This window comes from Plectropomus leopardus, chromosome 1 (assembly GCF_026936395.1).
Source record: "Plectropomus leopardus strain MGB_pleo_1.0 chromosome 1, ASM2693639v1, whole genome shotgun sequence".
In the NCBI taxonomy this organism is placed as follows: Eukaryota; Metazoa; Chordata; class Actinopteri; order Perciformes; family Serranidae; genus Plectropomus; species Plectropomus leopardus.
The window spans coordinates 3,762,077-3,776,431 of NC_142176.1; the positions used below are offsets into that span (position 1 = coordinate 3,762,077).

The 14,355-nt window shown below is 40.0% G+C and overlaps 2 protein-coding genes across 5 annotated transcripts in view; one reads left to right on the forward strand and one right to left on the reverse strand.

The window, feature by feature from the left end:
* The first annotated feature begins 1,396 nt into the window (after window positions 1-1,396).
* gjd6 (gap junction protein delta 6) lies at window positions 1,397-4,084 on the forward strand. The gene has a single exon (XM_042489891.2). It carries the CDS (start codon window positions 1,686-1,688, stop codon window positions 2,865-2,867), a length of 1,182 nt encoding a protein of 393 aa, XP_042345825.2. The 5' UTR covers window positions 1,397-1,685; the 3' UTR covers window positions 2,868-4,084.
* A 134-nt stretch (window positions 4,085-4,218) lies between these two features.
* sh3gl3a (SH3-domain GRB2-like 3a) overlaps window positions 4,219-14,355 on the reverse strand; it is a 38,393-nt gene continuing 28,256 nt past the window's right edge. The window contains exons 7-11 of one of the 4 annotated variants that reach the window (XM_042490290.2): window positions 13,968-14,071; window positions 12,350-12,474; window positions 12,140-12,172; window positions 9,964-10,029; window positions 4,219-9,499 (exon numbers count right to left, since the gene is read on the reverse strand). In XM_042490290.2, the coding sequence (XP_042346224.1) occupies window positions 9,297-9,499; window positions 9,964-10,029; window positions 12,140-12,172; window positions 12,350-12,474; window positions 13,968-14,071 (531 nt within the window). In that variant the 3' untranslated portion in view covers window positions 4,219-9,296. The remainder of the gene's footprint in view (window positions 9,500-9,963; window positions 10,030-12,139; window positions 12,173-12,349; window positions 12,475-13,967; window positions 14,072-14,355) is intronic. The other 3 variants (XM_042490299.2, XM_088084004.1, XM_088084028.1) reach the window with 3 other exon arrangements.

Below are 14,355 nucleotides of genomic sequence, written 5' to 3' on the forward strand. Positions count from 1 at the left end.
CTCTGAGACTCAGACGGAGCAGCCAGCGCTGTTTGAAGTAAAGAAAGGGGTCACTGAGTGTTTTATCTGGGGACACGACGATTTGATGCTCGCGGACCTTTCAAGGGTCTTTTTTTAAAACACAGATAAGAGGATTGGCAAGTGGCTGGAGAGGAGCAGTCAAAACACGTCCCGGGACACAAAACCTCAGCAGACACCAGACTGAACTCTGGAAAACCCCATCAGTCGTCCAACTTGCCGTTTTGTATGAAACAGTACCGATGCTCTTCTGTACCGGTCATCATTTAACCCTTAATATTACACACACTCTCAATTCTCTGTGTAGTAATATTATTTTCTAGTTTCTTTGAGTTTATTATTTTAACCAACATCAGTCCTAATCAGAAATATCAAATATTCATTCATTTTCGGAATTTCAACCCTTTAAATGCCAGTTTTTTTGTCATGATGCCACTATGTTTTTAATTAAAAAAAAACACAAAAAAATGAATTATTCTAGCCTATAATATGTCAATGATTGGCAGCAACAATGAGTTTTATACATTATTTTTTGTGCAGGGTCAAATACTCGCACTCATACTCCGCAAAAATCAGGTTATGAAAAAATATTATACATTCATATGATTTTCTGCTTTCATTCGTTTTGTTTTTTGAATCAACATCAGTCCTAATCATAAATATCAAATATTCATTAATTTTTCCTGAGTTTTAACACTTTTAATGCCAGGTTTTTGTCATGATGCCACTACGTTTTAAATGAAGAAAACAAAAAAACAAAACACAATCAAATGAATTATTTTCAATATACTACATGCAAAGTAGATGTTTTTTTGCTGATCAGAGTCTGGGATATGTCAATGATTTGCAGCAACACTGATTGTGACAGTGCACCTAGTGGAAATAATAGACTGAATGGTAAAAAATGACGTCATCAGGTGGAAAATAGTAAAAATGACAAATTCAAAGGAAAAAGCCCAGAATGACACCCAGAAATAACACAATTATTTTCTGCTTCTATGGCTGTGGGATCAAAAATGTCAGTTTCATGGGTTTCAGTGAAGCATTTTTTCCACAGTGTATTTTAGACTTATTTTAGGAGCTGAGCTAGAAATTCAGCCAAAAAATTAAGAATGAAAACAGTCCCTCAGGGTTCAAATGCGTCTCTCCATGAAAGGACGTTTGCTTTCAGAGGACTAATCTGTGAAGAATGCTCTTTCGGTCGCTGCTATCAGCAGCTCCTCCAGCAGAGGAAGGGTGATGTCTCTCGGTTTTAAAATGGATCCTAAAGACGAGAGAGAAGTGAGCGTGCCAAGTGACTCATGTCAAGTGGACATCCTTATCTAGGAAAGATGGGTGGCTCTCGCTTCCAATGGCTCCACTGCTCTCAAGGCAGCCGGACAGAGCTGGAGGACACTCAGACAGAGAGGACGTCTGGACCCAGGGAGGGTCGAGCTCTGATTTTAGGAGAACCGTTTTACGAAGGAATAAGACGTTACTAGAATTGAATAAAACGCTGGAGAACAGCAGATAAGTTTGCTTCGATCTGGTGTTCTTCGATGTTTACGATGTCAAGACGTCCAACAGGGTAGGCGTCCAGGAGGCGGAGAGGTGGATCGGACCAGAGCAGACTGCCCTTTTCCAGGCAGCTTGTCCCTCCTCGAGGCAGCCGGCAGCCACAGGCCACCATGACGGAGTGGACGCTGCTCAAACGCCTCCTGGATGCTGTCCACCAGCACTCCACCATGATCGGGCGCCTGTGGCTCACCGTCATGGTCATCTTCCGGCTGCTCATCGTCGCCGTCGCGACCGAGGACGTGTACACGGACGAGCAGGAGATGTTCGTGTGCAACACGCTGCAGCCGGGATGCTCCAACGTCTGCTACGATGCCTTCGCGCCCATCTCGCAGCCTCGCTTCTGGGTCTTCCACATCATCAGCGTCTCCACGCCGTCCCTCTGCTTCATAATCTACACGTGGCACAACCTGTCCAAGCTACCCCACAGCACCACCCAGAGGCAGGGGCCAGCCGACGTCCCAGGGCAGCAGGCGGAGGTGGGTCAAGGCGGCGGACGGGAGGTGTACGAACGCAGCTGCGACTCAGACAGCTGCTCCATTCGCTCCCATAAACATCTGGGACACAGTCTGGCGGATGTTTTGGAGGGCATCAACCCCAAAAGCCTCCAGAGGATAGACCCAAACCACATGGCGTCCCTGAGCCACGCCCGAGACTGCACCTTCAAGGAGGGGGAGGTCTCTGGAGGAGTCCTGTCCAAATGTTACGTCTTCCACGTGTGTTTGCGGGCTGTTCTGGAGGTCGGCTTCGTCCTCGCTCAGTGGAAGCTTTTTGGCTTCCAGGTGCCCGTCCATTTTCTTTGCACCTCGGCGCCCTGCAGCCAGCCGGTGGACTGCTACGTCTCCAGACCCACGGAGAAGACCATCTTCTTGCTCTTCATGTTCTGCGTCGGCGTTTTTTGCATCCTGCTCAACCTGCTGGAGCTCAACCACCTGGGCTGGAAGAAGATCCGGCAGGCGGTGCGGCTGAGGGAGACGGCGTCCTGGAGAGGCTGTCCCGGGAAGAGAGCGGGGTATGAAACCTTCCCTCCGGACAGCCCGTCTCCGACATCCTCGTTAGGCCTCAGGGACGTGACCAGCACCACCTCGCTGCCCACTCTGGACCTGGTGGTGGGTCACCAGCCGGACTGGACCTGCGCTGTGAACTTTGGCAGGATGAGGGAGCCAGAGGAGGTCAGAGGGACGAGACCGGAGAAACCGAAGAGACTGGACTCCCAGAAAGGAGAGACGCTGCCTCTGAAGAGTAAGAGGGGCATCAGAGAATCCAAACAGAGGAGCGCCGAGGTCTGGATTTAACCTGAGACCACGAGGACGCCGCCGCTGCCTTCATTTGTTTGACCCAAGGATCTCACTCTGGAATTTAAAGCTCCTGTGTGTCGGATTTAGGGGGATATTTTGGCAGAAATGGAATATAATACAGTGGTGGAATGTAACTAAGTACATTTACTTGAGTACTTTTTCTGTAAAACTTCAATTAATAATATTATTTGTTTAAATCGTTCGCCTCAACAGGCTTATATTTGAGACAGGCTTTTATTTCCATTCACACAAAATTGTTGTCCAACAAATATGAGAAATACTATCAAATTGGGTGTATTTATTTTTATATTTTCAAAAACGTGGGAATAAGGTAATGTGCAAAAAGAGAAGAAATGAACGAAGTTCAAGAAAATTACTAGAAACTTTGCAAAAAGACCCCGAAAACCTAAAAACGAAACAAAATAAAACACAGGAACGTTGTTTTTTTTCAAGTGAGAAATTACATATGAAATATTAAATATTTATAATAAAAATAAAACATAAAATTATTTTAAATATTTTTGGGTCTATTTCAAATAACCTTTTTCATTTTTTTCCCCGTGTTTCCTGAATTGGTTACTTTTAATTCTAATAATTTAGGTACATGATCTTGATTATACTTATTTACTATTACTTAAGTTAAATTTTCAATGCAGAACTTTTACTTGTAACAGAGTATTTCTATAGTGTGGTATCAGTACTTTTATTTTACCAGAGGATCGGAGGACTTTGTCCACCACTGATATAAAATAATACGTTTGTTTTCTTTAGTGTATAATCGCCCAAAAATATGAATTGTTGTGTTTTTGGAGATCGCCATGTAGCCCTGCTGTGTTTCTACAGTAGCCCAGAACGGACAAACCAAACACTGGTGAAAGACAGACGTAAGTGTTTCTGTACTGTAGTTTGCAGCCCCTCCATGATGAACAGTGCTGGAAAAACACTTTTTTTTAATGTGAAACTGCTTTTTTCAGTGTTTTTACCGGTTTGAATCCCCTGGTCTGCTTGTTGTGGCGAGGAGGAGACCTCTGTGAATAATTCAGCTCCTGGTAAAAACCTCCTGAACGTCTGGATCTAAAGTTAGCAGAGAAAAAAGGTGAGCACACAAGTGCAGCCTCAAAACCTGCAAACTGACACTATAAAACAAAGAAAAATGAAGCAACAATGCAAGTTTGAATGACATTTCTAACATAAATTGATGCAGAAAAAAAATGCACAAATCGGTGCAAAAAATTTAACCTTGATTTATAACATGACTTGTCTCAATTTTGGAGCTTAAGTGGTCAACAACTTCATTTTTCAGTTTTCCGCTCGGTCATCACGCACACAAACAAGGCACAGATGTGGCTCAATATTTGCTTGTCATTTATTTACGCAATATATTTATTAATATATTCATTTACAACATCTATAAAACACCTTTTGCATAAATTATGCTACTGGAAAAATAAAACACAACTGCGCAGCCAGTTTCCTTTGCCTAGTCGTTGGTTGTACAATGAATACTGAGGAGAGACTTTCATGAGCTGCAAAAGGCAAACAGAGGTACAGTGTTGAGAGAGATCTGGTTTTAGTGTATCAAAAGTCAGTCGCTCAGATTGTGGAGCCTATCTGCAAACAAAAGCAATATTTTTAAAGTCTTTAAGCAGTAAACAAAGTCTGGTTAAAGACTTACTTTGTAAATGCATGGTTACAATGAATGGTTTCATGATTTTCCTTAAACCAAAGTGCAGTCTTCTGTTGTTTTCTGGAGACCGACCGCAGGATTTAACGCTGTGATGGACATTCCTTGTGCTAAGAGCTCCCCAGTATCCAAAATCCATAATAACAATCTTTAGAAAAAAAGAAAATCATCATGCAACATCTGGAACATCTAGGCAAGTGCAAGCTAACAGTAAGTATCCTATACATTTTTCTTTATTTTCTCTCTATTGTATATAAAGTCGAGTTGGTCCACATACGATAAAAGACAAAAATGTAATATCGTAGATTCAGAATGGAGTCCATCGAGCACATGTGGGGACAAATACCCAAATCTGAGCTCAGGTTTGGGGTCACGTCTGCTCATATTATTAAGACTGTGGATAACACAAAAAAAAAAAAAAACTGAAGAAATGCGCAAACTCCTGGAGGGAAGTGTTTTGTTTTTGTGTGTGTGTGTGTGTGTGTGTAATTGCCATGACAACATTCTTGAGCTCCTTAAATTCTGGTGTAAAAGTCAAATAGTAAACTAATAAAGGCAACTTAGCATTAACCCTTTAAAAACTGAATTGACATCAGTTTTCTTGTGCTGCGTTCAGGCGCCTTTTGCAAGATATTTAAACCTCAGAAAAATGAGCAAATTGTTTCGATTTATTATGAGAGCATGGGAGAAAAGTTCCAAGAAGTTAGTAAAATGTGACAAGAAAATTACCTGAAAATTTGTTTTAGAAAAGGTGGGAGGATTATTAGAAAATTATCTAAAAATGAGGGAAAATGTTCAAAAACCTATAATTATTATAAATATATATTGAAAACTGTTACAAGACAAAAAACCCATGTATTTCTTTAATATTCACTTTTTTGAGTCACTTTCTTGCTTCTTTTTGTGTATTAATTTTAGGTGATTTTCTTGTAAATTTTTACAAATCTTGCTCATTTTTGGGGCCATCATTTCCTTCTTGCTGTGTTTGTGAAAGAAATCAAAACCATCTGCTCAGGCTTCAAAGGGTTAAAATGGGGAGGGGAATTACCTGTGTAATGCACTCGATAAATGGAGATTAAATGTTCATCTCCACAGCACTAATTCCATCTGTACAACATCAGAGTCGCATCAGACTCACCACTTTGCTCTTATTAACAAAAACGCTGTTTTTGTTCACAAATTAATCTGCTTTACCTTTTTTGACGCAACGATGACAAGATACTATCGGTTTCCTGCAAATGTTAAAAACTAGAAGCTTAATAGAAGAGCAGTTATTATTGAAAACAAAGCAAAATACTTAAAACAATATCCTCAAGGTTTCTTCTGGATAATACAGCAGTCCGACAGGTTTATGTTAGTTTTAATTATTCAAGTTTCGAGCTGAGAATTTGTGTTTTGTCCAAATTCAAATGTGTTGCAATTGTGAACAAAACCCACTGTAGCAAAATGTAAAATGTAAAACCACTTTCCATTGACAGTGGACCACGTCACAGATTTTTTTGGAAAAAAATGGTGAAAGAAAACAGTATTTCTGTTTGAGATGAGGAACTGTGAGCAGCAGAGTGCTGAGTTACAGTTATGACTCTGTTGCTGTACAGACGGAAAATTTAAATCAGCACAATTTAAACAAAAAAAGGAGAAGATCAGAAAACAGGGGGGCTTCTTACTGAAGTATTTTAAAATAAACTTTAAAAATGTGACAAATAAATAAATCTGCAGTCGAGGTAAATAAAGGCCTCGGACAGTCGTCAAAAATTTATTTTAATTCATCTCTTCGACCCGTTTTGTTTGGTGGCTGAATTCTCTAAATCTCGGTTCTTGGTCATCAGGCAACCATGTGGAAAGCCCAAAGTGTCATTAAACGCCTCGATTTTCACCCGACTTGTTTTAAAAGTTTTTTTCCACAGTTTTATGAAAAATAAAATAAATAAAAACAGTGCTTTTAATGCTGTTTTTTCCTTTTAGAGCATAAAATAAATCTCATTTTATGGCGTAAAAAGATCTAAAATAGTTCTTATTTTAAAACAGTTTTTTTTTCAAAGCATAAGAGAAAAGCCATTAAAAAAACACACTACTTTTTATGTTTTAAAATAATTCAGTGACTTACTTCAAAATGATGCTTTTTTACAGCAAAAAATAAAAATTGTAAAACAAAAAACCCAAACACTTTTTAACTGCGTAAAAAGGAAAAAAAACGACTGCTTTTGTGGGGCTTGAGTGATAGTTCAAAAAAATTTTTAGGCTGTTATAAAAAATACATCAAAAAAACAGAATAACTAACAAGAGTGCTGTAAAAAGCGGCATTTTTTCTTTTTCTTTAAAGAAAATCGTGTGAAAATACAGGCGCATAATGACAGTTTCGGCTTCCCGTGCTACCTGGGTTTTTTTTAACCAGCTGACGCCGTGATGAGACTTCCTAAATAAACACGTTTATCAGCACGGCCACAATAACTGCAGGCTCCTCCTGCAGCTTATCACGAGCTGACAGAGGAGCTGGAGTGAGTTTCACGAGGTCACAGGATCTTCTACTTTCACATATTTAAGATGTGATTCGACCACTTTTTATCCAATCTACGTTACAATAACCGAGACTCATTATAGCACAGTCAAAGAACATCTGCGGTTATATGGATCTAAAAATCTACCACTCTGACTCGACGTACGTTTCTGATATGGTAGTGATTCTAACCCTGCGGTGAGGAACACAAAGTGCCGAAGAAAACCGAAAAACTAAATATCAACAAAGACAAAAAGGTGCACGTCCATGAGCGCATGTGGTAGGTAGATTCTAAAGCTTCAGTGCAATAAAGACGACATTTCAAGAAGCACTTTCTGACGGTGCGTTCATCCCTATCGGACACAGAGCGTACGTTATGTCGCAATAAGTCAGAGCATGTAAACAGAGAGAGACAGAGAGGGACATTCAGAGAGACAGAGTCCACTTCAGTTCCTCACAGTCCTTAAAAACATGTTCTGGGCCACACTTAAGAGCACAGCAGGCAAACAGGCAGAGTCCGTTTTTGGGGAAGAAAGACGCCACAACACGAGACAGGTCCACCTGAACGCAGGCAGAGTCCAACATTAACATCACTGTCGCTGTCGAACTCTGCCGACTTTAACCTCTCGCTGTCCCAGAGCTGTGGTTCAAAAATGTTCACAAAATCAGAAAAAAACGTGTCCAAAATAAATAGCAACGTGGAATGTCTGTGTGGAAAGAAAGAGCGTCGTCCAGCTGAAGCCCACGCTGAGCTAATGCTTCACATTTTAAAGGATAACTCTGGTTTATGACAACTTGTTTTTTGTAATTTAGGCCTTAATTTCTGTCGGTGAGGCAGAAAACACGAGCAGTCAGACAGTCAAACGGGGGCAAGCCGAAAATGTATCCGGCTTATATGAACAAACTCTTTCTTTGGAGGAAATTATTAAAGTGAGCACGGCTGGAAAGTTGCTGATAATTCTTGATTGCACAGAGAAACCGTGTGTGCAGCTATGCCGAGCGTCAAAATTAAACAGAACGTCAGTGGACGTTTAAAGTGGACATACTGGGTATTAACCAGTTCTCATTCCGAACACGTCAAATGGCGCCGCTCTGTTGGTACTGTTGTCCTTCGAGTGTGACACCAAAAACAACTTTATACGTCCATGTGCAACGCACAGGGACGTTGTTATCGTGCGCTGTCGGACGTCCAAAACGCTCCAGGTGCGTCCACATGCAACACGCACTGGTGGCGTCGCTTGAGAATGCGACCAGATCAAACTGGTAGCGTTCGCATGAAACGCTGAAGGACGGCGGTAATAACGCTGCCGGTAACCACATAATACAAGGAGACCCTTGATGACAGCAGAAACTACAAAATTAAGATAGAAGCTGTAATAAACTGGAATTATCCTTGAACTTTGGTAAAGCTCTGCTGGAAGGCCTCACAAGGAATCAAAAAAACTGTTAAAAAATGAGGCTCGAGTTTGGACAATAACACAAAACATAAAAAAAAACACGAAACACAAAATACGGTGGAGCAAAACGCCGTGGCGACCATATATATTATTCTATTGCGGCAGTGTGGCTGAGAAAAGGTCGGGTTTTTTTGGGTCATTTCACCCAAATTAAAGTGAAATCTATTTTCTTAGCCACCTCTTGAATTTTGGAGTGGCTGAGTGTATTTGTACTGTGATTATGTAACTTTCTTGGAGCTGGTATGAGGCCTCCATCATTTTTTGGGTAATTCTATGGAAATATTATAGGACTAAAATATTCTGAAATGTATAAACTGTCTCTAATATGAGACATATAATTAGTTTGAAAGTTTTCAGTCGCGATGTCCGTTAACGAGCTTCAGTTTGAGGTGAAACCAAAAAAAGGCAGACAGCTCGACGAGATAAACTTCAGCGTAAACAGGAAGCAGAGTCCTCTGAGGGACAGACACGATGGACTACAGAGTTTGACGACTGTTGGACATTTTCACCTCGGTCGGACCCAAACGACACCGAGGGTCCAACCTGGCGGAGCGTCCCACTTAATGGCTTGGGTTTCAGTTGGCTTCAGGTTCATAAATATTAACAGAGAAAACAACGTAATCGGTGAAATTTGATCTTAAGTCAGCTCGGGGACAAAACTACTACCTCTCTGGCTCGGTTTGAAAATCAGATTTTTTTTTTCCAGCTTCGGGCTGAGCTGGCGTCCCCGAGTCAGGACGGAGGCGACGGCGATGAGGCAGGACGGAGTCTGCGGAGGACTCGAGTCTTCACTGAGGCAGGGGGACGATGACCTCCACGTAGTTGATGGGGAAGAAGCCGGACTCGCCGTTGATCATGCCCTCGTACCAGTTCTCGTCTATCTGGTTGGTGAGGATGATGATGTCACCCTCCTTGAAGCCCAGCTCGCCCTCGTTCTCCGGCTCGAAGTCGTAGAGGGAGCGGCAGCACGGCTGGTCCAACAACTCCGACTCTGCAACACCAGACGACATTTTTTCACGACGGGAAAATTCTGCTGCATATTTATGGTGAAAAATGGCATCTTTTCTGATTTATATGTTAATAAAAATGACAAAAACACACCGAGCAAACCGCCGCTCAGTGCAGTAATTTTTATTTAAAACAATATTTTTTGTAAAGCTGAGAGGCGAATTCTAATGTTACAGGTGGAAAGAAATTCTTTGTAAAACAAGTCAACATGTCACAAATGTCACTCTGTTCGCTGACGTATTTTCTGACAGCAATTTTCACCTTTCACTAACATTTAAACCTAAACAAAAATGGCTTGATTTTAAAAAACATGGGAAAAAACACAATGTAAAACGTAGAAAAATAGTGAACTGATGCAGGACTCATTAACCAGCGACACTGCTGTTGATTAACGTCTTTCAGCACAGATTTTGAGCTGTGAATGCAGAGCGAGTGTGTGTTACTCACGGTGAACATTGCCATTGGTAGTGGGGCTCTCAGGCCATGACAGTGGAACAGAGGTTATATGATCAGCTGGATGAGATGTGAAGACAAACGAAGATGATGTTGAGCACAAAACAACAACAAAAAAAAACACACACTCAGTTTATGAGGACGAAATCATCCCGATCTACAGCAGAGCTTTGATTCTCTGCCTGAGCTCATTAAGGCCCAAATGACCCGCCGCTTTTAGGCTGTAATTTCTCACTGTTCCCTCAGGCTTGAATCAGGTCTGATTCTTGCCAAATTAACATTTATTTTCTAAATATTTTTACTGAACTGTCTCATGCTTGAATGGCACTTTGGCAGAGTTTTATTGGACTCAAGAGGGAAAGAGAAAGAAAAAGAGACGCAACATGTGGAGAGGGGGACGGAAAATGTGAGAAAGAGAAAAAGAGTTGGTTGTCAGTTTCTGCTTCTCCCTCCCCAGCAGTGAAAGAGATGGAAATAACAATCAGCAGAGAGTGATGATCAACATCTGCACGCTGCATCGCCATCGCCGTGTGTACCACACGCACTGAGCGGCGCTGTCTGCTGTGCCGGAGCTGTCATGCATGAGAGGACAAACTAACAGAAGAGGAAGGAGAAGTGGTGCAAAGAAACACTCCCTTAGCTTGTAATACACGTATTAATATTAAAAAAATGTATTTTATAATATAGAAAATGTAATTTACTATTGTAATAGTATCATTTTTATAGCACAAATTCCTTAATCCGGCCAAAAACTGCTGCCGTGGTTCAGGAAACTGTGCAGGTTCACGCAGGATCAGGCCTGATTTTTTTGGGCCCAATCAGAGCTCTAATCTACAGTGGATCACTCTGCACCGCACGTACACACTATTTGCATCTGTCTGTTACCAGCAGAGGGCAGCAATGTTTCCTCAGACATGGACGAGACTTTGCACCAACATGCGTGCTGGGGATTGTTACCACACTAACTGCACAGTAACAGCAGGATCATAAAAGGAAAACCACTTAAAATCAATTCATCAAGACACAAGTTGAATTATGTTTCTATAGCTGATTCAAATCAGTCTTCTTTTATTGAGTTTGTTTTATGCTCACTTAAGATTTGTTTTGTTATTAACCTTTAGGGACTGTTTGGTGCATTTTAAGCACCTTTTATTCATTTATTTTTGATAATTTTGGCTGTGTTCATGCATATGGCAGAAATTTTGGCAAGATTGTGTGTTTTTGTTTAATTTCCAGCTCAGCTCCTACAATGAGTCTAAAATACACCGTGTACTAAATTGTTACATTCATACCATAAATCGCAAAAAAAAGCGCCATTAAAAACTACTCAAACTGTAAGTTTTGTTCCTACAACCATCAAAGCAAAAAAACATGCACTGTATTATTTCTTTTTTTTGCCTTAAAATGTGTCATTTTTACTATTTTCCACCTGATGACATAATTTTATGTCACATGTTACATGTTATTTGCACTAGGTGCACTGTCACAGTCAATGTTGCTGCTATTTACTGAAATATCCCAGACTGTGATGATTAAAAAAAAATCTCCTTTGTATGTAGTATATTGAAAATAATTCATTTTTTGTGTTTATTTTTGATCTAAAACATAGTGGCATCATGACATAAACCTGGTATTTCAAGGGTTAAAATTCAGAAAATTAATGAATATTTGATATTCATTAATTATATTTATTAATTTTTTTTAAATATTAATTTATATTTATGATTAGGACTGATTTTGGTTAAAAAAAATTATCTCAATGAAAGTAGAAAATAATATTAAGGTATAATCATTTTTAAAGCTTGATAATGGAAAGCGCATTTTGTGCACAGGGCGATATGAGTGTGTGTAATATTAAAGCGGGCCCTAAAGGGTTAAAAAGCACACAGACAGCTCATGTAGTAACAATCAGACAGAAATGGTTCGTCAGGACGCTGGCGGACAGGAAATAAGTGAGACGTTTGCTGTCGGTTTTAAAAGATGGAAATATTCCTAAACAGTGTGCATGTTAATCTGCGTCTGGAGATGCACGAGAGACACACTGAGTGCATTACATGTTACATGTTTACATGAGATCCACACACTTTACATACATGAGAGACATGAGTATAGCAGGTGGAGGGGAGCACGCATGAGCAGAGACCTAAACACTGTACAAAGAAATACCTACTTTTGCCATTGACTGTGTGGTTGATCTGGATCTCTGTAAGGGATAACAGAAACAAAAGTGTACACCACAACTCAAAGCGAACAGTGAGGATGGGGCTGACAGAGAAAATGACAGGAAACAAAGCAAAAGCACAGCTTGATGAAAGGCAGGTGTGTGTGTGTGTGTGTGTGTGTGTGTGTGTGTGTGTGTGTGTGTGTGTGTCAGGTGTACCGGTGGATTTGAGCGAGGAGCTGTAGGTCAGGCCGTTGTGCTGACTGTTGTCCAGGGTCTCGATGCTGCTGCGGATCGACTTTGGTTTGAACTCTCTCTTGGGCCGGCTGCTGGCTGTGGATATCCTGAGGAGACGAGATGGCGAGGTGAAAAAAAAACATGTTTCATTGGACAAACAAATCAGTATTTTGAAGTTCCCAGCTGTGTTTATACTGCTGTCAGTTCATACCACTAAGAAATAAACAAAAATTATTTTTTTGTCTATACTTTTTTTTCATACAGCTTTTCAGTTTGCAGTACATTTCAAATAATTTTGCCAGTCAAAATCAAAATATATATTAAAAGACATAAATAACCAATATATCTGCAAGACAAACAAGACAAAAGCTAAAATACTAAAAGACAAAATAAAATAAAATAAATTAAAATATCATCTCTACAATCACGAGTCTCTTCCCCTTTAGACACCACAGACAAATATATGGAATAAGTATGTCATAAAAAAACAAAAACAGCAGTGATACTAGACTTTTTCTAAAATAACATAGAAAAGAAAACAGACCAGAGGCTGAAACTCTGCAGATCAGTGCTGCAGAGATCAGCCTCACAGTTTTGGGCCGTTTGCAGCCCCACTGCTTCCTCTCTGAGCCTGACGTTCTCACTCACATGCAAACTCAGGAACCAAAATTTGGCACTGAATGATTTAATGTGAATAGTGACTCAGCAGTACAACTCAAGTGAGAACAGCATTTTTTACATTTTACAGTGAGGAAAAATTTACGCTATTATTTGAATACCTTTCAGCTACATGATGTGCATTAAATTATTTTCCTTAAAAAGTTGGTTTTTTTACAGTAATATGCACGCCCATATTTTTGAAAATGTTTGCTCAGACCTCTTTACCGACATGCAGCTCGTCTCAACATTTCATCCATCATCAAACATGCGACTGAAACAGTTTGTCGCAACTCAGAATCAACTCTTTGACCAAACACGGACAACGCTTTTTGTTTTCCAACAATAACACTTTGTCATTCGTTACACAATGGCCTCACAACAGGTGGCATTACAGTATTTATCACTATTGTTCTTGAAGCGGCTTTAATATCTTATTTAATGTCTCATACTTAAATATAACATTATGTCCATGTATTTTTACAATTCTACTTTTTTTCTGAGATGTAAATAGAACAAAATGTAAATGTGAAAAATGTAAATTAAATGAAAATGTGCAGAGGTTTGGTGTTTGAGTTTGACTGTGAAGAATTTTTTAAGGAGATACAGGTCAAAAGTTTGGCTTATTTTTTAATTACAGAAAAAACATGTTTGTACTGAGTAATGTGCAGAATATGAGACAAAAAAAACTTTTGCAAGTCTCTCATTCGCTGTGTCATTCAGACAGTTAGTAAGAAGTCATTCACCAGTCATGGCCACTCTCGGTTTAATCCCACGTGTTGACAAAAACAACAACACGCAGTCAGTGTGCTGCCAAAATGACGAAGAAATGAGGGAAATGACTTTTTGAGCAGCAGGACCAGAGTGAGACTGTGATTGTCCCACAGGGGACAGACGCTGAAAAGTAATTACTACCAGCAAAGTGAAGTGTGTCCTTCCTCACCTCTTCTGCAGCTTTCCACTGAGCTCCTCCAGGATCTCACTGGACTGCCGGTGGTACTCGACGGCCGCCTCGATCAGAGCCGCCAGCTGGCTCACCTGCTCCACCTGTTGGACACAAATAAACACGCAATCATTAACTGTACGGAGGACTGACACAAAACAGCTAAATAAATACATTTAAAAATGATTAAATAAATATGTAATATGGAAATTCAAATAAATGTACATAAATAAATAAGAATATACATATGAAAATGAATAAATTGATGAATAAAATGGAAAATTAAATGGGAAATTAAATTATTATTGGTATTTTTTGGCATTTTCGGTTATTTAATAACAACTATTTTTGAATTTGTCAGTTTCAGTCCTCCATATAACTCACCCTC

What these genes read in the sequence shown, in the direction of transcription:
- gjd6 (XM_042489891.2), top strand. Translation starts at nt 1,686, where the DNA reads ATGACGGAGTGGACGCTGCTCAAACGCCTCCTGGATGCTGTCCACCAG.